This window comes from Phoca vitulina, unplaced genomic scaffold (assembly GCF_004348235.1).
Source record: "Phoca vitulina isolate PV1807 unplaced genomic scaffold, GSC_HSeal_1.0 scaffold7, whole genome shotgun sequence".
Lineage (NCBI taxonomy): Eukaryota > Metazoa > Chordata > Mammalia > Carnivora > Phocidae > Phoca > Phoca vitulina.
The window spans coordinates 58,082,232-58,104,100 of record NW_022589710.1 but is presented as its reverse complement, the minus strand read 5'-3'; the positions used below and the strand labels follow the sequence as shown (position 1 = coordinate 58,104,100).

The 21,869-nt window shown below is 41.8% G+C and overlaps 2 protein-coding genes across 2 annotated transcripts; both read right to left on the bottom strand.

The window, feature by feature from the left end:
- Positions 1–5,413: 5,413 nt before the first annotated feature.
- On the bottom strand, positions 5,414–6,082 carry LOC116632708 (eukaryotic translation initiation factor 3 subunit E-like). Its single transcript, XM_032404637.1, has one exon. It carries the CDS (start codon positions 6,080–6,082, stop codon positions 5,414–5,416), a length of 669 nt encoding a protein of 222 aa, XP_032260528.1.
- On the bottom strand, positions 5,459–6,631 carry LOC116632709 (eukaryotic translation initiation factor 3 subunit E-like). Its single transcript, XM_032404638.1, has one exon. The coding sequence runs from the start codon at positions 6,614–6,616 to the stop codon at positions 6,221–6,223; it is 396 nt and encodes a 131-aa protein (XP_032260529.1). The 5' UTR covers positions 6,617–6,631; the 3' UTR covers positions 5,459–6,220.
- Positions 6,632–21,869: the final 15,238 nt, after the last annotated feature.

Genomic DNA, 21,869 nt, shown 5'->3' with positions numbered 1-21,869 from the left:
CCACATAAAACAGCCCTTCCAGTCAAGTTGGCTGATTCATTAAGAAATACACCTGCCTCTAATTTACATCCTCTTAATTTAAAGAGTTTGAAATAAAATGAAAGAGAAATGAGCAGCACACACATACACATAAAATAATTTCAGAATAGCAGGGATTTATGTTGCTTGTCAAGATTTTTTAAACAGAAAACTCCTTAGCAATAGGGAGTGAGAAACCTCTCATCCATGATCTACCCTGCCCCTTCCCCTTGTGGCTGGCTGGCTGGAGCAGAGTCAAGCCCCAAGGTCACCTTGGAAGCTACACACTGAAGATGGCAGAGCCTCTAGCAGCTGGGTCCTGAACGAGTGTGTGGAGGAAGGTCACCTAGCAACCAGGAAGGCCCCTGTCAACTCACACATCAGTAAGAAGTACACCTATTGTGGTTGGCCTTCGAAATTTTGGGCTTGTTTATTACAGCAGCTAACTTCTTGGGCAGTTTGCATCATCTTAACTAATACGGTCAGGTAATATGAAGAAGTAGGAAAAAGCTATCACTACCAGCATCAAAATAGAGGTTACCCACTGCACTGATAAAGGCTAACAGGACAGTTCCCATCAAGAGTATGGATTCTGGCACCAGACTGCAGGACTGGAAGCCATTTCTACTATTTACTGGGTATATAACCTTAGGCAAGTGCGTTAGGTGGGGACGTGGGGTTCTCCAGAGAAACAGAACCAATAGGATGTGATATAGAGAAAGAGATTTATTTTAAGCAATCGGCTTATGTGATTGTGGAGGTTTGGCAAGTCCAAAATCTGATGGTGGAGGCTGGCAGGCTGCAGACACAGGAAAGAATTGCAGGTCAAGTTCAAAGGCAGTCTGTTAGTGAATTAGGAAGAGCTAATGCTGCAGATGGAGTCCAAAGGCAGGCTGCTGGCAGAATTTCTTCTTGCTCATGGTGAGGTCAGCCTTTTGTTCTCTCCAGTCTTTCAACTGATTGGATGAGGCCTCCCCAACAGTATGGAGGGCAATCTGCTTTACTCAAAGTCCACTGATTTAAATACGAATCTCATCCAGAAACACCCTCAAAGAAACATCCGGAATAGTGTTTGACCAACTATCTGGGCCCTGTGGCCCAGCCAAGTTGACACATAAAGGTAGCCATCACAGGAAGCTATTCACTCTCTCAGTGTCTCAGTTAACCTCCTCTGTGAAATGGAGATAATAAAAGAATCTATCTTATTGGACGAATCTGAAGACCTAATGAATAAGTGCATGTGTTTAGAATAGTGCCTGCCCATAGCGCTCTTGACTATTATTATTAATAATAATAATCATTATTATTAATTACTATTTTCACGGGCTTCAGCTCTATGCTTCACTCTGACAAAAGAGCTAAGAAAATGGTTAAGCAGGGCCACCAAGTGTAATGGGTGTTCAGTTGGGAACACCACTAACATGAAGAGAGTCTTCATACATGAGAATTCTTCTAGTGTAGAAGCTGGAGACTTGCCTACCGGCCTCTGCAGACTACACTGGCCAGTGCTCCCTTATTAAGGAGCTATCTTCTTTCTTGTTGTTATCCATGAATAAATTTTAATATATTCAAGTTTCCCCATGAACTGTTTATTTACAGTTCATATTAATGCAATCTGATGAAAACATCTACATGACTGGAATCCTTTGCAATCTACTGGAGCATCTCTCCTGCTTTGCTTTTCCTTCACTTCTGGTGAGAAACTTCATTTTTGCTTTACATGTTTTTGAATTAACTGTTTTTGAATGAACTTCTCAGGAATGCAACATCAGCATAAATCAAAAGGCTGAGGTAGAGTAGAATGATTAAGAATCTGGCTCAGAGGGCGCCTGGGTGGCTCAGTTGGTTAAGCAACTGCCTTCGGCTCAGGTCATGATCCTGGAGTCCCGGGATCGAGTCCCACATCGGGCTCCCTGCTCGGCAGGGAGTCTGCTTCTCCCTCTGACCCTCCTCCCTCTCACTCCCTCTCATGCTCTCTGTCTCTCGTTCTCTCTCTCGCAATTAAATAAAATCTTTAAAAAAAAAATTAAAAAAAAAAAAAAAAAGAATCTGGCTCAGAGTTAGCCAGAATTGGGTGTAAAGAAACCCCACCTTCTTCACAAAGGATTATCGTGGGGATCGAGTGGGGAGTCTCAACACTGTTCCTGGCACAAGAAACATTCGGCAAATGGGAACTAGGAGGACTCCTTCCATTAGTAATTCTCTACATTGTTGTTACACTGTTCCTCCTCGTGCTGGGAGACATAGCATCCTGGGACCTGAATGACTGTGCGGAAGAAGTCACCTAGCAGCCAGGATTAGCCCCGTCCATCTATTACATATGCAGAGCAAACTCCTGTTTTCATTAATCTTTTAAATTTGGGGTTTCCTTATTATTGCACCTAGCTTGTTAGGTGCTATGCATCACCCTAACCACTATGGTCAGTTAATATTGCAAGAAGGCTACCAGTCATTCATGATGCTCTCTTCACCTCTACGGGCTGCAGAGGCCTTGAACTTCTGTAGAAAGTGGCTGCAATACAACAGCTTATTTACTCCTCCTATCCACTACCCAGTGACAATACCTCTCTTTTTATGGAAATGTCCTGCTTCCCCAGTTAGACAATATTGTAGATATTGATTTCACGGTGCAAGAAATGTGACTTTTAAAATTTAATTTTGGGGCGCCTGGGTGGTTCAGTTGCTTAAGTGTCTGGCTCTTGATTTTGGCTCAGGTCATGATATCGGGGTTGTAGGATTGAGCCCCGAATTGGGCTCCGTGCTGAGCATGGAGTCTGCTTGAGATGTCCTCTCTGTTTACCTCTGCCCCTCCCCCCATTTGTGCTCTCTCTCAAGTAAATAAATAAATCTTTAATAAAATAAAATAAAATTTCTTTCTTGAGTTTCCATGCTACTGGCACAGCCCAATAGGAATTCTAGTTAATTTGAGGTTTTCCTGATTTCTTTTGGAGTTGCATCTAAGTTCTGGGCTGTGGAGCTGGGCATCTGGTCTTCAATATCATCATCTGTGCAGACATCCTCATTTCTGCTGGGTATTTCATTGTCAGTTAGTGTGTAGTTTTCTCTCATTCTTGACTGTAAGGCTGCCCACCATTGGTCCCCAGTCTCAGCATTTTCATGCTGCTTATACGTATGTGAGAATAAAGAGGCTTGTGTGAGTGTCCAAGGTGTATAGAAATCTGTCTGTGGGGCAATGGGTAGAAGAGGGGACTATGGACCAAAAAAAATCAGTTAATATTCTAAAGATTTATTTCTTTATTTGAGAGACAGAGATAGTGTGGGGATATGGGGGGAGGGGCAGAGGGAGTAGGTGAGAAAGAATCTCAAGCAGACTCCCCCTTGAGCACAGAGCCCATCACAGGGCTCCATCTCATGACTCTGAGATCATGACCTGAGCCTAAACTAAGAGTCAGACGCTTAACTGACTGAACCACCCAGGTGCTCCAGTTAATATTTTAATATCAAAAATATATAATTCCACCACAAAAAGAAAGGTCCTTGAGGATAGGAACTGTATCCTGACCATATCCTGGCACACTATCCAGCAAATCAAATTTACCTCATTACATTTTTTGCTGCCGCCATTCAATGATAAAGAATGGCCAATGGGCCATAGAAACAGAGGGAGAAAAGATCCCAATCTTTTTTGAAACAGTAACTTAAATAAGGAAAAGCACTGGTATGAGCTGAATTCTGTGTCCCCACCCGCCCCCCATGTCTAGTCCTGGTGGAATAACCAATACTACTTGTTTTCTTCCTGCCATAAACAACTAGACAACCTCACGAAATATATGATACAATTACTTCAGACATTGGACAGCAGGACTATAATCCCTGAGAGAAAGGGAAAAAAGCAAGGTGAAAGAACTCCCAGGGAGCTATAAACTGAAAGTTTCTCAGCATCCACAGCTCTCTGGGAGACAATTGAGTGCCACTTAGTCAATGTGGAGAAACCTTGTTTTCTATGGCTACTGTAACAAATTGTTATAAATGTAGTGATTTAAAACACCTAAGTTTATTATCTTACAATTCTGTAAGTCAGAAATCTGATACAGATCTCACTGGCTAAAATCAAAGTGTTGGCATGGTGCATTCCTTTCTAGTAGACCTAGGGAAGAATTCACATCTTTGTGTCTTTCACCTTGGTGAGGCCCCCCACTTTCCTTGATTCACGGCCCCCTTTTTCCATCTCCAAAGTCAACAACACTGAGCTGAATCCTCACCCTCTATCTCTCTGGTTCTCTCTTCTGCTTCCCTCTTTAGTTTTTAAAAACTGTTGGATAAGCCAGTATAATCTTCCTATTTCAAAGTCAGCTGATCAGTAAATTTAATTCCAGCTGCTACTTCAATTCCCCTTTGGCATGTATCCTAACATATTTCCAGGTTCCAGGGATTAAGATGTAGGCATTTCAGGAGGCCTTTATTCAGCATACTACAACCACTGAGGCATTTACTAGAGACCTCAGAAATTGTGCCATAGTTGTGGAGATAAACTAGCTCTAAGGTAATGGATACTCTACATCCAACCTAACAAAGCTTTAAAATAAGCTCAAAAGAATTAAGCTAATCCACAAGTACTTTAATACTTGCCAAAACAAATTTCAAAACTCTTTAAAGAAAGACAACACAATCCAGACACAAAACAGTGTGATGTTCATAATCGCAACCAAAAGTTACTAGACATTCAAAGAAGCAGGAAGACAGGAGTCACAACCAAAAGAAAAATTAATCAATAGGAACAGACCCAGAAATGACAGCAATAATAGAATTATCAAACAAGGACTTTAAAATAGTTCTTATAAATATGTTCAAGAGGAAATGACATAAGGAAAGAAATGCAAACTATTATAAAGAAATGAATAAAATTTCAATGGAACCAAAGGAAATAAAAAAAGTCAATGGGTAGGCGTAACAAGAGATTGGAAACTGCAGAAGAAAAGATCAGTGAACTTGAAGAAATAACAAAAGAAATATATGGAGAAAAAAAAGTCTGAAAAAAATGAAAGAACTTGAGTGACCTACGGGACAAGATCAAGTAGTCGAATATATATGAAAGGGGAGCCCTAGAAAAGGGAGAACAGAAAATCTATTAGAAGAAATAACAGCCAAACTGACCCCAAACTTAATAACTAAAAACATAGGTCCGAGACACTCAATGAAGACCAAGCAGAAAAAATACAAATAAAAGCACATCACAATACATATAATCAAAATTGCTGAAAACCAGTGATGAAAAAGTTTTTTTTTTAAATGAAACACAGCCAATTTTATTCAAATTCCCCAAAATTTATACTCAAACTGTTAATTGTTCCTAAAATGTAGTCACCCTTTATATAATGGTTTTATTATTTCATCTTTATTTTATAGTTTTTTCATCTTGTCTTTATACAGTTCTTCAGTAGAAGCCAGAGTCCTGAGTTGCCCAGTTAGGAGCTAATTTGGAATCAATCTTGGCATCCAGCCTTGCATTTCTAATCAAATTTACAATCCACCTTTCAGCTTCTTCTGGAGTCATGTTCAGTTTGTCTGCCAACATATTAATGCTGATACACTGGTGGATGCGACAAAAAGTCTCAAATATGAGGAGACGAGCATTTTCAATGAAATCCTCAAGACAAGCCACCAAGAAGAAGTCATTCACAAGTACTGATTCACATTCCCTCAGCTTTTTCTGAGCCCCATCAAAGTCAAAGTTAACATATAAGCATTCAACAAATTCTGTAATTGGGTCTTTATATGTGTAAGACTCCTGTTGAATAACTTTAACAAGATCTTTTAGCACCTGTCGGCATTTCCGAACATCTTTGTTTGTTATGACGGCTGTAGTCAAATAGCGCAGAATATGTGGACACATTGTCTGAATTGCATTAAGATACTGTGGCTGGTACAGGAAGAGATCAATTATGTTATCACGCCCTTTGGGGTGGTTGAAGAAAACGAACAGAGACCAATGGATGAGCCATGTTCGCTGCTGAAGAGACTGAAGTGGAGAACTCACAGAATTAGTATCTATGGTCTCTTTTAACCTTGTAAGGTCTTCCATAGCTGCATCCCAATTCTGCATTAAGATTTCAGAGGCCAATTTTCCCCAGAGTGAACTCAAAGCATTTCTATCTGTTGCTGGAACCAACACTCTAAAGAAGTAAAGATACTCTGCGGCTCCAGAGTAATTCCCACATTCATATTGAAATTTCACATACCTTTAGAGTGTATCTAAATATTCCTGCCTAAAACCATGCTTGTCCGCCAGGTAGTCAAACAGCATCCGACCATCTCTGGTTGACTGCATCTGCCTTGTAGTTTCTGGATCTTCAAACATCTTCACAATTGGTTCTGTTTCTGCCTGAAGCTGTTTCAGTTGTGCAACAACTGTGGTTCTTTTTTCTCTCAAAGCATGCGGAATATCATCAGAATAAAGGTTTTTGTATACATCCATAGTAAAGTCTACCATGTTGGTATCACTAAGGAGATCCAATTTCCTTTGTAATAATTCTTTTTCATTATATATCTCTTTTATGGAGAGAAACTCAAGCAACAGAAAGACTAGATGCTGATCCAAAAAGTGCACGATGCAAGTAGTCAAGTCGTACTCCACCATCTTGCCAAGTAAAAAGGGCTGAAAAAGTTCTTAGAAGAAGCCAGAGAAAAAAAGACACTTTATAAACAGGGGACATAGACAAGGATATTCAGACTTCTTGTCAGGGACAATGCAAGTCAGAAGAAAAGGAGAATGCATTGTCACAGTGCTGGAAGGGAAAAAAAGCATCAAAGTAGGATTCTATATCTAGAAAAAATATCCTTCAAAAATGAAAGCAAAATCAGACTTTTCATCTAGGAGACCTATACCATAAGAAATGTTTAAGTAAGCTTTTCAGGTGGAGGCAAATGATACCAGTTGGAAACCTGGATCTACGTAGAAGGGAAGAACACTGACATGGTGAATGTGTGTGTAAAGATAAAATATATGTTTCCCTAACTTAAAATCTTCTTTTAAAGAGAATGGAATGTTTAAGGCAAAAATAATAACAATGTATTATGGGGTTTATTATGCATGTAGAAGTAAGATGTATGGCACAAAGTGCATTAAGGACCCAAAGGGAGAAATGGAAGCATACTATTATAAGGTTCTTAGGTTATACATTATAAGATATATCATGATTTGAAAGTAGACTGTGATGTTAAAGATGCATATTGTGAACTCTATACCCCACTCCACCAAAAAAACAAAGCAGTAGGTATTGATAATAAGCTAATACAGAGAAAATAGAATGTAAAAATACTAAATCCAAAAGAAAGCCATGAAAGAGGGGGAAAATAGCAGATAACCCAGTAAAAAAAAAAATAGTTAAGATAGTAGACTTAAATCCAACCATATCAGTAACTACATTAAATAAAAACACTTTAATTAAAAGGCAGAGATTGTCAGACAGGATAAGAAAGCAAGACCCCAATTAAACATTGCCTCAAAGAGATCTAATTTAAATATAAAAAAGGTTAAAATAAAGGAATGGAAAAAGATATACTATACAATATTAATAATAGGAAATCTGAAGTGGCTCTATTAATATCAGACAAGGGGAACTTCAGGATAAAGAATATAACCAAAGAAAAAGAGGGACACTTCACAATGATGCAAGATCAATTCATTAAGACATCACAGTTGTGTATTCAACTAAATGTGTATTCACAAAGCTTCAAAATACACAGAGCAAACACTGAAAGAACTGAGAAAGATTTCAAAATCTACAGTTATGTGTGATTTTGAAACTAAACATGGCGGGGTGTTTTTTGTTTGTTTGTTTGTTTTTTGTCAACAAATGGTGATAGGAAACCTGGATAGCCACATGCAAAAGAATGGAGTTGGACCTGACACCACATACAAAAATTAACTCGAAATGGATCAAAGACCTAAATATGAGTTAAAGTTATAGAACTTTAAAGGACAGAGAAAAAACTTCATGACACTGGATTTGCATTGGTTTTATGGATATGACACCTAGAGCACAGGTAACCAAAGAAAATTAGATAAAGTGGTCTACATCAAAATGTAAAACTTCTGTGCATGAAAGGATACTATCAACAGAGCAAAAAGGCAACCTACAAAATGGGAGAAAATACTTGTAAATTATACATCTGATCAGGGACTGATAACCAGAATATATAAGAAGTCTTACAACTCAACAGTAAAAAAACAAACAACTCGATTAAAAATGAGCCAAGAACTTAGACAAACATTCCTCCAAAGAACATATACAAATGGTCAATAATCCATGAAAAGATGCTCAACATCACTAATTATCAGGGAAACCCAAGTCAAAACCACAACGAGATACCACTTCACACCCATTAGCATGGCCATTTAAACAACAACAACAACAAAAACAGAAAATAACAGATATTGGTGAAGATGTGGAGAAATTGAAACCACCACGCATTGCCAGAGGGAACATAAAATGGTATAGCTGCTGTGGAAAACATATGATGATTCCTCCAGTAATTAAACACAGAATTACCCTGTGATCCAGCAATTCCACCGGAGAATGGAAAGCAGGGACTTGCACAGATATTTGTACACCGTGTTCATAGAGTGTTATTCACGAAAGCCGAAAGGTGGAAGCAACCTCAGCATCCATCGCTAGATAGGAGTAAACAAAATGTGGTAAATGTGATACATACAGCAGAATAGTATCGAATCTTTTAAAAAGAGGGAAATTCTGACATATGCTCCAATGTGAACAAGGCTTGAAGATATCATGGTGAGCGACATAAGCCCGTGTGGAAGGAACACACCCTCTGATTCCACTAATGGGAGGACTAATCACGTTCATGGAATTAGGAAGTAGAATGGTGATTTTCAGGGACCAGGAAGTAGAATGATGGTTTTCAGGGACAGGGAGGAAGGGCAGGGGGGATGGGGAGTTAAGTTAGTGTTTCATGGGTACGGAGTTTCAGTTTGGGAAGATGAAAAAGTTCTAGAGAGGGATGGTGGTGCTGATTGCACGACACTATGACTCTACTAATGCCCATTGAAGCGTAGGCTCTCAAATGTTTAAGATGGGAAATTTTATACTCTGGGTGTGTGTGTGTGTGTGTGTGTGTGTGTATGTGTGTGTGTGTTACTACAATAAACAAAGAAGAGAAGGGAGGAGGAGAAGGAGAGAGTTAAAGCATTTGAACAGAAAGCCTCCATATGTTTTTGACTGAGATGATTAAATTTCTTTTTTTTTTTTTTTTTTCTGTTTTTCCACATCAGAAGGAAATTCTTATATTGCAGTCTGGCCCAGTTCCCCAGCTCTGCTCTAGGAGAACTCCCCTGTGCTAGAAAGCTCTGGCCAAGTGGGCCTGTGGGTCCGTATGCTGGCATGGGAACACGGTTTTTTCTGACTTCCCAGTTTAATTTAGGGGACGGCACTTCACAAAGTGCTTAAACAGGAAGGAGAAATTACCGACACTGTTATTTTCTTTTACAACAGCTTCAAGATTCAAGCTAAAGCTCCCATTATCCTTTTCCCTCCATTCCTCTAAAAATACTCATTTCCCTATTGGATTCAATGGAGAAGGGAACTTGGGCTGGTTCTGCAGGTGCAGATGGAGACCTGGGTTCCTGGTCCTCATGGGCTCTTGCAGTGGTAAGTCACCCTGTCCTCCAGGGGTCTCTTGTTCAGCCATGGGTGCTCCTAGTGGATTCAAGTGTTAGGTAAATCCCAGATTTGAATAGGGACTTCCTTTCTGAATGATTGGATAAAGGGCTATTTTACCCAATAATTAGTAGACCCTGTGGATATTTAATTCAACTTGGTAACAGTTCAAAGCTGATGCCAAAAGGGTGCCTTTAATAGAGCAACAGAACACAGGCATTGAAATAATAATTTTTTAAAACAGGAATAACATGGGGCACCTGGGTGGCTCAGTCGGTTAAGTGTCTGACTTCAGCTCAGGTCATGATCTCAGATTCCTGGGATCAAGCCCCCTGTGGGGCTCCCTGCTCAACAGGGAGTCTGCTTCGCCCTCGCCTTCTGCCTCTCAACCCCCCCACACACACACGTGCTCTCTCTCTCTCTCTCAAATAAATAAATAAAATCTTTTTTAAAAATAGGAATAACATCTAAATAAAATATGAAAAAATTTAAAAATGGGAATAATCTTAATAACAATATTGGCTAACATTTGGGGTACTTTTCATATACTGATTTACTCAATCCTCACAATAAGGCAAGTTTTATGACTGTCCCATTTCACAGATGAGGAAACTCAGCCACAGAGCAGCAAGGTAACTTTCCCCATCCCTAAATTTGAATTCCTATCTCCTGACACCTGCTTTCACCATGGGATGTCTCACTGAAAGGCAGACTAGTTTGAGGCTTGCTCTGTGTTGCTGTATTTACTATTCAAGTCATTTTGCTAGCAAGCCATGGGAAACCAACTCAAATTTACTGAAGTAAGTATGGGCCTTTGTCGGTGGTATAACCAAGACCATAGGGTATAGGCAGCTTCAGGCACAGCTGTATCCAAGTGACCAAATGGCAGTTATCGATCTGTCTGTCTCTCTCTCACACACACACACATACTTTTTCCACCTCTAGAGTCTGTTTACCCCTCTGCTGACAAAGTTAAAATGACTAGCATCAAGCCTACATCCAAAAGTTTAAATTCTAGTAGAAAGACAGAGCTTGTTTTCCCCCTCAGGAGTCCCAGCATGAATCCTGGGATTGCGTCTTAGAGGCCTATCTTGAGTCACCTAATATCCCTAAACCAATCACTGTGGTCAAGTGGAAGGAAAACTTGCATTGGCCTGACCTGATCCAATTGCCCATCTTCATGTCTGGGGTTAGGGAGGGGCTTGGCTCCACCTTAAACTGTGTGAACCAAGAGTGAGAAAGGCCAATTGAGATGCTATTATCCAAAGAAAGAGGGTGTGCACGGAGGGCAGACAAAAGTAACAGTCACTATTGCTGCCAGGAGGGCAGCCAACGGTAGACCCAGACTACTATCGGATTTCAAGCTGGAGTGTAGGGAATCCCCATTTCATTGGATTGGATGTCCAGTAGCCTGTTTTTTCCCTACACAGCTTGCTGACCAAAGTTCTTTCAAAGATTCTAACAGCTTTGAATTCATGACTCATGGATCACTTAAGAAACTGAGTCACTGCCATATTTCTACTTCCATTTTGACATTCATTCAACAGATATTGATGGAGCCCTAGCTGTATGGAAGGATCTTGAGAGACAAAAGTGGATAGTGTCAGGGCCCTCCCTTTCATTCCAGCCAGGGCTGATGTCCATGGCCATTTGCCGTGGGTTTGCTTGACTTTGTAAATCACAAGAAGCTTTTGCATTGAACGTTGGATTTTCCTACGACACCATGGATAGAATTTCAAGTAGTAGCAGGTAGTCAATACATGTTTGCTGATTGATTATATGACAGTGAAGATCCACCCGTATTTATTATTTTTTTCTCTATTGTTTATCTGCTCCTAGACCGATGGATCACGAGTGTTGGAAACCTTCAGCTATTTTTCCAAGAACAGTGATGTAATGCTATTCTTTACAGGTGGTGGACATGGAAATTATTTGCTGTGGGAACCCCACGTTTATTAATCATTTGTGTGGTGGTAAATGTTTGGGACTGGGAAGTCTCACAACTGCCTTTCTTCCCTTTCTGTGTTTTTGCTAACTTTGATCTGGAATTTTAATCTTATTGGGTTATTTCTGGTGAGGTGTTCAAAGACTTTCAAGTATCTCTGCGTTTTTGAGCATTAGCTTCTTTCTGGTGTGTTTTTTCCTAATTTTTCCAAATATAGGACAAAGACCATGAAAGCAGAAAAAAAAAACCATTTTCTGTTCTTGAATTTGATTGCATATTCACAGCTTCCACTTAGTACCTCTCTAGTTATTAGGTTCATTTCAATGTCATTTTCAAGGTGCCTGCCAAAATTATAATCATTTCAATCTAAGTTAATATACATTTAGGGAACAAGTCGGTTCATTTGACTTAAACACTGGACCTCAATATCTGTGTTGACACATGGCTCAAAGCTCCTAGTACAGTTATTGTAGAGCTAGGCTACTGCATATTATTTAATATATTTATTAATTCATTCATCAAATATTTACTGAACACCTACCATACGTGAAGGTGGTCAAAGGCACAGACTTCCAGGTATAAAAGAAACAAGTCCTGGGGATATAATATACAGCATGATGACTATAATTAATAATATGTACTGTCTATTTGAAAGTTTCTTAGAGAGTAGGTCTTAAAGGTTCTCACCACAAGAAAAAAAATTGTAATGATGTGTGGTACAGATGTTAACTAGACTTCTCGTGGTGCTCATTTCACAATACACATACATATCAAATCATTATGTTGTACACCTGAAACTAGTATAACATTATATGCCAATTATATCTCAATTTTAAAATAGATATAAGTAAATAAATAGGTTCATACTTCATATGCTAGGAAGAGATGTAAAGCAGGCTTTGGGGGAGAGTCAGGGGAGGGCTTTAGATTGGGGGATGTATTAGTCAGCTTGGGCCGCCATAACAAAATATCACAGCCTGGGGGCCATCAACCACAGAAATGTACTTTCTCACAGCTCTGGAGGCTAGAAGTCCAAGATCAAGGTATAGGCAGGTTTGGTTTCTCCTGAAGCCTCTCTTTAGCTGACAGGTGGCCATTTTCTTGCTGTGCATGTGCATGTGTGGTATCTGTCTCTATGCCCATCTCTTATTCTTATAAAGACACCAATCACACTGGATGAGTGCTACCCCTACAAACCCATGTTAACTCAAGCACATCTTTAAAGGCCTTGTCACCAGATGAAGTCACATTCTGAGATATTGAAGATTAGGGCTTCCACATATGCATTTGGGGAGGATACCACTCAGCCCATAGCAGAGGGGTTCTGGAAAACCTCTCCGAGAAGAGGAGACATCTGAACAGAGACCTGAAGAAGGAAGAAGGTCATGGCTGTAGGGTGAGTCATCCAGGAGTGGAGCGTCTCTGGCAAGGGGAGCAAATGAGTGCACAGGTTCAAGGCTGGACTATCAAGGGGGGATGGTAGCTGGAGCCCAGTGGGGGAGGCCGGCTCATGAGGAACCTTGGAGGCAGGGTGAGGACTTAATGCTTTTTCTTCTGAATGTCATTGGAAGTCACAGGAGTGTTTTCAGCAAGTCAGAGACATAATCTCACATATGTTTTTAAAGGATTATTTTAAAATTTACAACAGATTTTCTGCAGGCTCCCAAGAATTCAGTGGGAAAGATCATACTGATCATGAAGCCCAGAAGAATTTCTTAGAATAGTTAAGATGCAGACCCCAGAGGTTACTCTCCACTGATTTTTTAGCAATGTCTTCCCTCAAGGGTTAAGGTATCAGCTAAGAATTATTTGGAATACTGGACTGCTGCCAAGGCTTCTCCTGCCACATTCACTGACGCTGAGTTTATAATAAGGGAAATATCCGGCTCCATGTGTATGTACCCTTTTCTTGAAGGAAAACTTGGGTTACGATGATCTGGTCTGCATTAATTTATAAGGAGTGATGTTAAATTGACATCACTTGGAACAACTCGAGTCAGGGCAAGCTCTGAGGTGTCTTTTCCCTCCTTGACAGATGCCATCTCTAGACGTACATGAAGAAACAAGAGAGTGAAAACGGTTATTTTGGAAATTCTGAGCAACTTCTTGCCAAAAAATAAGGGATCTCCCCAAAGCAGTTCCCACACATCACACCTAGACCCTATTCTGAATTAACCAGACAGGGCATGCTAAAGCCCCACATACAGGAAGCCTGCGTGACACTAGATTATATATAGACGACAAACCATCAAGGTATTTCTTAAGGTACTTTAAATGGCCAAATCCATTTTTATAGCGCATTTATGTTGTACTCTGATGCAAGCACAACGCTCAATAGAAAACATATTCATTGAATACATTAGGAGTCATTTTCATGGGAACTTGTAAACACCAACCATCAATTTTCCCTCTTATGCCTCCATTAAACTTTGTTACTGAGGGCTGCCTTCCAGGATCTGTAAAAAGTTTCCTCATATAAAAGACTATAAAAATATTAGACATACACATGCACATACACACAGAAACTTCCTACTGAAATCTCCTGATTAGAGTTAGTAAAATTTTAGCTGAGATAAGTGACATGTCAAAAATAACACTCGGTCACTTTTTCAGTCTCTCTTCTTCTTTTTTAAGATTTATTTATTTATTTTGAGAGAGAGAGTGAGAGGCAGGGGCAGAGGGACAGAGAATCCTAAGCAGACTCCACGCTAAGCCTGATGCAGGGCTCCATCTCACGACCCTGAGATCACAACCTGATCTGAAACCAAGAGTCGGATGCTTAACCAACGACGCCACCCGGGCGCACCGTCTTTCTTCTTTTTGAAACACAGTATTTGTTTTATGAAGGGGGATATGGTAAGTAGAAACAAATTTAACCTGTTTATGCCCTGAAAATCATTTAGAGGTCATTGGAAACAACTTTAATATGAATATGAAAGCTTCCCGAGAAAATGGACTAACCTGTTTTGGCCAAACAATTAGAATTACATATGTGTGAATAAAGTCCTTAGTAAAACAAATCATCTGTTATGGAGTTTGGATGTCTGTATCTAAAGTGTGTATGAACATTCCCCTAAAGACTGTCTTTGGACACCCGAAGAAACCCAAGGCACGACACAAACCAGAGGACATTTTCCACAGTCTTGGTAACCGAAGGATACAAGGCAGAGCAGAAGCTAGCTTGCCTCAATCGGGTTCTCAGTCAAGTATTTGGAGGCTATTCTCCACGGCTGAATTAAAAGACCAGGGCAGCAATAAAATAATCTTGTTTCATTGGCTTTAATAAGCAGAGGTAGAGATAGTTAGAGATTATTTATGATAACTCCGTCAGCAGCGGAATGTGCTCCGTGCATTCCGAAAACAGGAAGCCTCTCTTTGAGTCTTACTATTAAGTCCTTGCTGTGCAGGGGTGGCAAGTGTTATTAAGTTGTTAGATTAGCAAGGTTCTACTGCATTTTCGCTTTAAGCCGGCGTGCTTTCACAGCTGAGCTGTAATGCTCTGAAAATGCCTACATAACAAGAGCCAGACATGGAGCTGAATCCCAAATGGTAAACGGCCAACAGCATTTATACACTATTACCTTGCTTGAAGCCATAAAAAGTCAGCACGTCTGAAAAGACACTATGCCTAAATCCAAAAACATAGAGGAAGCCAACGCAGAAAATAGGTGGCTCTTTCCGTAATAACATATCTTTACAGGGCGGGAAGGCAGCTCCGTTTTCTAGAGAATACCAGCGTGAACTCCAATCCCTTCTTAAGAAGGCAAGTAGAAAGAATGAACCTAAATTATCCTATTGATGACTAAACGTTACATTTAGCTCCCAGGAGTCCATGGAACAGAATTTCAAGGAATTGCATTTAGCCTGCTGGCCAAGTGGGACTTGTCGAATACTTGAGTAAACACAAGGTTTCCTAATAAACTGCCTTTCTGAGAAATCTGAAGTACTAAGTCCCTAAGTTCACGCAAACCTGAATTTCTCCGGCAGGAAAAGGAATCAAATCGTAGAACGACAGAGCTAGAAAGAAAACCTAAATGCACCTGACGGCAGATAGCTAACGGAGTTTGAGAAATCACATTTCAGAAAAGTACATTTCAGTTGCCAGTTGAGGCACTCGTTGGCCAAGGTGCCTGGATCCATGAATCGGTTGAATCTTGTACAAAGCCAGTTTGCCTTGGCTTGACTCAAAATAGTCTGTGACTTTCGTTTCTCGTGTGATTGATGTGGTTGAGAGGTATGCTCCTGGCCCTATGCTGGGGAACAAAGAACAAGACCTGGCCTTGGGCTTGGGAGGTTGGACATGAACACACACACCTGCAGCAAAGCTGAGAAACGGTGGTGGGATTTTAGGGGTGGATTTAAATAAAGTTAGGAAGAGTTCAGTGACTTGCGCCCTAGGACAGAAAGGTAATTTGTTTCTTTGCTTCAGTGCTTGAGGTAACTTCTCAGAAGAGTTTAGGGCAGGGCCAGCGATGCAGAAGCATTTCTGAGTCACAATATCAAGAATGTAGGATCGAAAAAGATGCGTGGAATCTATCGGTGACTACCTTGGCAGCATCCAATGTTATTTAGGGGGAAGCTACTACTGTTTCCTAGGAGGATGAATGATGACATTTCACTGGCTAGCTTTGCAAACTTTGGGATGTTAAAATAAAATGAAACCTTTGCACATGACCCAAAGCCGCAGTCATTGTTTTAATAATACAGACCAGCTCTGAGAATCCTTTTTGGTGCTGATGATTCCACTATTCACAAACCAACATTTTAGTACATTGATGTTCTTAAATGTATTACATAGAATTTTTTTTAAACGAGGAAAGTCTGAAAAAATAAGATAAATGTTATCTTCTAAAGGGAATACATAAAAATAAGTTTCTGACTGTATCTGTTATCCCATTACCAAGGAATGACTGGGTAGATTTTCACTGTATCAGACGACATGTGTGGAATGATCTGACTTGAAATATGGGCTCCCCTGACTTGCACAAAATTTACTTGGAGTTAGGTCCTGGAGGGCTACCTCAAAGAGAATGTCAACCATCACTCAAAAAAAGTGGAAATTCCTAGATTGTGTGGGTGGGGGGGGGGAGGTGACTGCCAGTGACCAATGAAGAGATGCACCATATGTATTATCTTAGGTCAGGTCCTCCCAGAAATGGACTTGGAAATGAATATTCATGGGAAAAGATTTTCTAAGGAACTATTCCCCAAGGCAAATCAGTGGGGGTGGGGGAGTTGGGGGAGGACAGATAAGCAGGATAGAGAACCAGAAGAAGCCAAGCCAGGAGCCATTTCAGGCCAAGTCCCAGCCTTGACCTGCCCCTGGGAGAGCTGTGGAATAGAAGTTATGCCTCAGTCTCTGTCCCAACTCTGGACAAAGAACAGGGCTTTCATATTGGGCACCAGCCAGTCATCGACCAAGGGCCCCCCCAAGGAGCATATCAGTTTCCAGGTACTTCTGATTTGAGTCTTCCAAAGAGTCACTGGTGCTGGCTGTTGGAAGCAACCATACAAGCCTAGAGCAGACCATCTAAGAATGGAAAAAGGATTTTGAGGGGATCAGGTAGAGCCTCAACAGTGTTCACCCCGTGTATTAAAACCTGTGGACAGGACAAGAAATAGATATTTCAGATATGAGCCCAAGATTCCCAGGGCCCAAGACACCAAATTGCAGAAGCTGGTTTACAATTGCAACTCTGTGCATCTTGTCCCTCTTCTCATGCTGCTCTTGGGGGGCCCAGGGCGTGGGACTGCTCCAAAGGCGAAGACACACGTCTGACCCAAAGCAGCTAACAAGCCTCTTTCTTATTCCACTTGTGTCTGGCCGAACCCCTTTTCTCTTTGATGACGGGAGAGTCGTCGAGAAGACTACATCATCACGGGGGAGACTCCGTGATGCAAACAGAGTAAGGGTGTCATGAAAATGGCAGTTAATTAGGACTGGAGGAGCCATGGAAGGCTTTGGGGGCAGGGAGATGAACTTTCCTTTTGGCCTGGAAAGTCCCCAGAAGTCAGATAGGTAGAAGAGAGCAGGAAGGGCGTCCTGGAGGAGGAGGACAGATTGGGCAAAGGCACAGAGGTGAGACCTGGCGAGCACTGTTACCCACAAGGTGAAGACCGGCTGAGTGAGCAGCAGTGAGGATCACAGCACAGAAGGTTTTGCCCGCCGGCCGCCTGGGGCCTGAAAACTGGGTCATGGTCTTAAGCCGTCTCCCCGACTCCTGCTTGCCCCAGCTTCCTTCTGATTCTCTGCCCAATTCCCCACTCAGACTTGCTTTCCGTCAAGCTGTGTCGTGCACTGGACCATCCTCCTAATTAATACGTGCCAGGTTCCAGCAGCTGACAAGCTTTCAATACAAAGAAACAAATGATACAAGCCAGGACAAAAAGCAGAACAAAATAAAGACAGCAGGGGGTGTTTTGAGTGAGCAGCATCACAGAACAGGCAAATTTCAGAGACTTTTTGGAAGAGGGGAAACCTGATGTGTTAATTAGGAGTCTATTTCAGTAATAAGACCCCTCAGGAAGGGCGATGAAAGAAATGGAAGGGGCAGCAGAGGGAATGGCTCAGGCAGAATGGGGCGACAGTGTACGAGGGGAGGGAGCTGATTATCCTCTGTTGTCTGTACGTCTGTGGTCTGTCGGGTTCGAAGACAGATGACTTGGCCTTTGGTGTTTCGTAAAGCACCACGAATAAAGAGCTTTGGGTACAAATAACAATGCGGTGTCTGCCCCCAGGAGCCAGTTCAACAGGAAGTATTGCAGCCTTACCAGCTCCAGCTGGTGGTGGATTTGGGCTTTCCAGAGCAGACTCGACTCAGGAACCGTTTGCAGCTGAGATGGGCCAATAGAAGGGCTCAAAATGACAGGAAGTACAGCAAAGGAGGGAGGCACCAAAGCAGCCACAATGAGGAAAGGGGGGGCTTGCGGAGCCAAAAGCCTTCATCCATTGGAGCCCCAGCCCAGGAATCAGCCTGGAGTGGCTCTCACCCCAGCTATGCACTTGCCGGCTCTATGGTTAGATGTCCCAGCTGGTGCTGCTGAGCCAGGAAGAGGCAGTCTATCCTCTATACCGCTGCCACACTGATTTTCCAAAAGAGCAGCTTCGAACATATCTTTCCACTCTTCAGACCCAGCCGTGGCTCCCAACAGCCTAGCAGAGTCGGTGCACTGGAGGTTTTTGGGACGGAGTGAGCGAGTGAAACTTCCTGTGCCTCACTCTCTTCTTCGGGGCGGACAGCATGATAATAGTCACTGCATTGTTGGGCGGCCGTAACATTAAGGATGATGATCCATATACAGCACCGGGGACGTAGTAAGTGCTCAATTAACATTAATTTTCATTGTCGGTCAAGGGATTGCCTGAGAGCACAGCCCAGCTCTCCACTCCCTAGACAGATGATCTTGGGCCAATTTCTTAATTTCTCTATGCCTCCATTCATTTTTTTTTTTTTAAGATTTTATTTATTTAAGAGAGAGAGAGAAAGAGAGAGAGAAAGAACACCGTGAGCAGTGGGGAGGAGCAGAGGGAGAGGGACAAGCAGACTCCGGGCTGAGCCCTGGGCCTGAGGCAGGCCCATTCTCAGGACCCTGAGATCATGACCCCAGCTGAAATCAAGAGTTAGACACTCAACCGACTGAGCCATGTGGACGCCCCTCTGTGCCTCAGTTCTAATCCTCGGAAGTTTGTTTTTTTGTTTGTTTTGTTTTAAAGATTTTATTTATTTATTTGACAGAGAGAGACACAGCAAGAGAGGGAACACAAGCAGGGGGAGTGGGAGAGGGAGAAGCAGGCTTCCCGCAGAGCAGGGAGCCCGATGCGGGGCTTGATCCCAGGATTCTGGGATCACGACCTGAGCCGAAGGCAGACGCTTAACGACTGAGCCACCCAGGCGCCCCTACTCTTCAGAAGTTTGGATGAATTCATGTATCTAAAACATCTTGACTAATACTTAGTGCTCAATAAATTTTACTTTTGTATTATTAAGATATGATGATCACGGCATCATCATCACCATCATCATTTATATCTGGGAGGGGAAAATAGTACGTTGGGAATATGCTTATTGAAAAGAATCCCCAAAGTTGCTCTGGGGGTTAAGGAGGGGGAAAAGGGGACTGGGCTCTCTCCACCCTTCTCTCCACAGAGACTTCTGACAAGCCTCTGGGTGGCTGGGACATTTATGACCAGGGAAGGAGAGAGAGGGAAAGAAGGAGAGAGAGAGAAAGATTGATTTTTAAGGGATTGGCTCACACGAATACAAAGCCTGGCGAGTCCAAAATCTGCAGAGTAGGACAACAGGCTGGAGACCCAGAGAAGAGTTGCAGTTCAAGTCCAAAGGCCAAGTCTGCTGACAGAATTCCCTCCTCCTCTGGAGAGGTCAGTCTTTTTTTTTTTTCTATTAAGGCCTTCAACTGAACGCATGAGACCCACTCACAATATTGAGGGTAATTTACTTTATTCAAAATCTGCTGATGTAAATGTTAATCTTATCTTTAAAATGTCTTCAAAGAAACATCTAGAATAATGTTTGACAGAATATCTGGGTACCATGACCTAGGCAAATTGACACATGAAATTGACTATCACACTTCCTCAAATGGTTTTTAGACCATCAGACTTCCCAAGTGGGCCCTAGGGGGAACATGAGCAGAGCTGCTGTTGAGTGACTATGGACATGACCAGCAAAACCCAAACCCTCAGGTCCCGGTGCATTGAGACTTCCTAAAATAACCAGTGTGAAGGCGTGGAATTCCCAGGATAGCAGCTGGGAACTTCCATTATGGAGAGTTGGGCCTTTATAGTAAAATGACCCCATCTGCAGGCCTGGGTAGACCCGGGGACATTTAGATTACAGTTTCTTCTTAACTGGGTAGATCCTGAAGACTTGTCCATCCATCTCTATACCCAGGGGCCAGCATATGCTGGGACAGGGTGCCAGTATTCAATAATTGTTCAATGAGTAAGTCTTCACAAATGCCTATCTAGTAGTGGCATAGATAAGTGGCTTATTCATTAGAAGTTGAACTGGAAATAGACACTATGACTCATGTTAGTCCAGTGGTCTGTGCACAAGACCTTGACAGCAGGGGCCCTCGGTAATAGAAGGAGCCCCACGTGGGGTCTCAGCTCCACCTCTGTCTGTGGGACCTTGGGAGAGCCTGCCACCCTCTCTGGGCTCTTTTTCATCATTTGTAAAATTAGGATGTTAGACCAGATGGTGTGTGAGGTTTTTTCCAGCTCTCACATCTACAGTTCAGTAAGATCATCCACATGGTGACCAAACACCAGGATATTGTGCATGGAATTCGTAGTGATAAAGAGATTCAGGGAAAGACACTAACGGACTCCTGTTCCACCATCTCTACTCGAGTTTAGAACAATTGTGTCTTAGAAAGACCAGAGCAGGTAGATGATCCTTTGCCATCCTGAGATCTCATTATATTTTAATAAACTATTAGTTCTAATGTTTAAAAAGGTATTTTTTAAATTACCTAAGATTATAAAATATAAATACACATGAAGAAGAAATTTAAGATCCCATAATCCCCGAACCCTCACATACCTCCTCTGCTACCTTTTTGATATATATCCTTCCAGAAGTTTTCTATGAACATATATGTAATTTTGCTTTGCCAAAACAAGAAAAAATGGGACCATGTTATTTATCAGTTGTTCTCTATTTTGATCTTTTAGGGTTTTTAGGACCAGTCTTCCTTCCTGGTTTGTTTCTTGGTGATTTTTCTCTTTTTTGGGGTCTAAAATTTCCTCACCATGGTCTCTCAGATTCTGGTTTTATTGTAAATACTACAAATAAGAAGCAGGGGTTTGCTTCCGTAGCTGAAGGAGAAAGTCCAGAGGTCAAAATATGGAGAGCTCTTGGGAGGGTCAAAGCAGGAAGGAGTTATCGCAGGTGAACTCTCCCTCAGTTGTGGGTTGAATCATGTCCCCCCTGAAAATATGTTCAAGTCCGAGCCCCTGGTCCATGGAATGTGACCTTATCTGGAAGTAGGGCCCTTGCAGATGGAACTGTGTTAAGGGTCTTAAGGTCACCTGGATAAGACATTTGCATACTGGCAGAAGAGTGCGTCCTAAATCCAATGACTGGTATCCTTCTAAGAGAAAGGAGAGGGAATCTGAGACCCAGACACAGGAGCACACACAGGGAAAGACCACGTCTTCAGATAGAGCAGAGATTGCAGTGATGGGTCTACAAGCCAAAAAGCACCAAAGATTGCTGACCACCAGCAGAAACGAGGAGAAAGGT

Coding starts and splice junctions, on each gene's coding strand:
- LOC116632708 (XM_032404637.1), bottom strand. CDS start 6,082: ATGCAGAATTGGGATGCAGCTATGGAAGACCTTACAAGGTTAAAAGAG.
- LOC116632709 (XM_032404638.1), bottom strand. CDS start 6,616: ATGGTGGAGTACGACTTGACTACTTGCATCGTGCACTTTTTGGATCAG.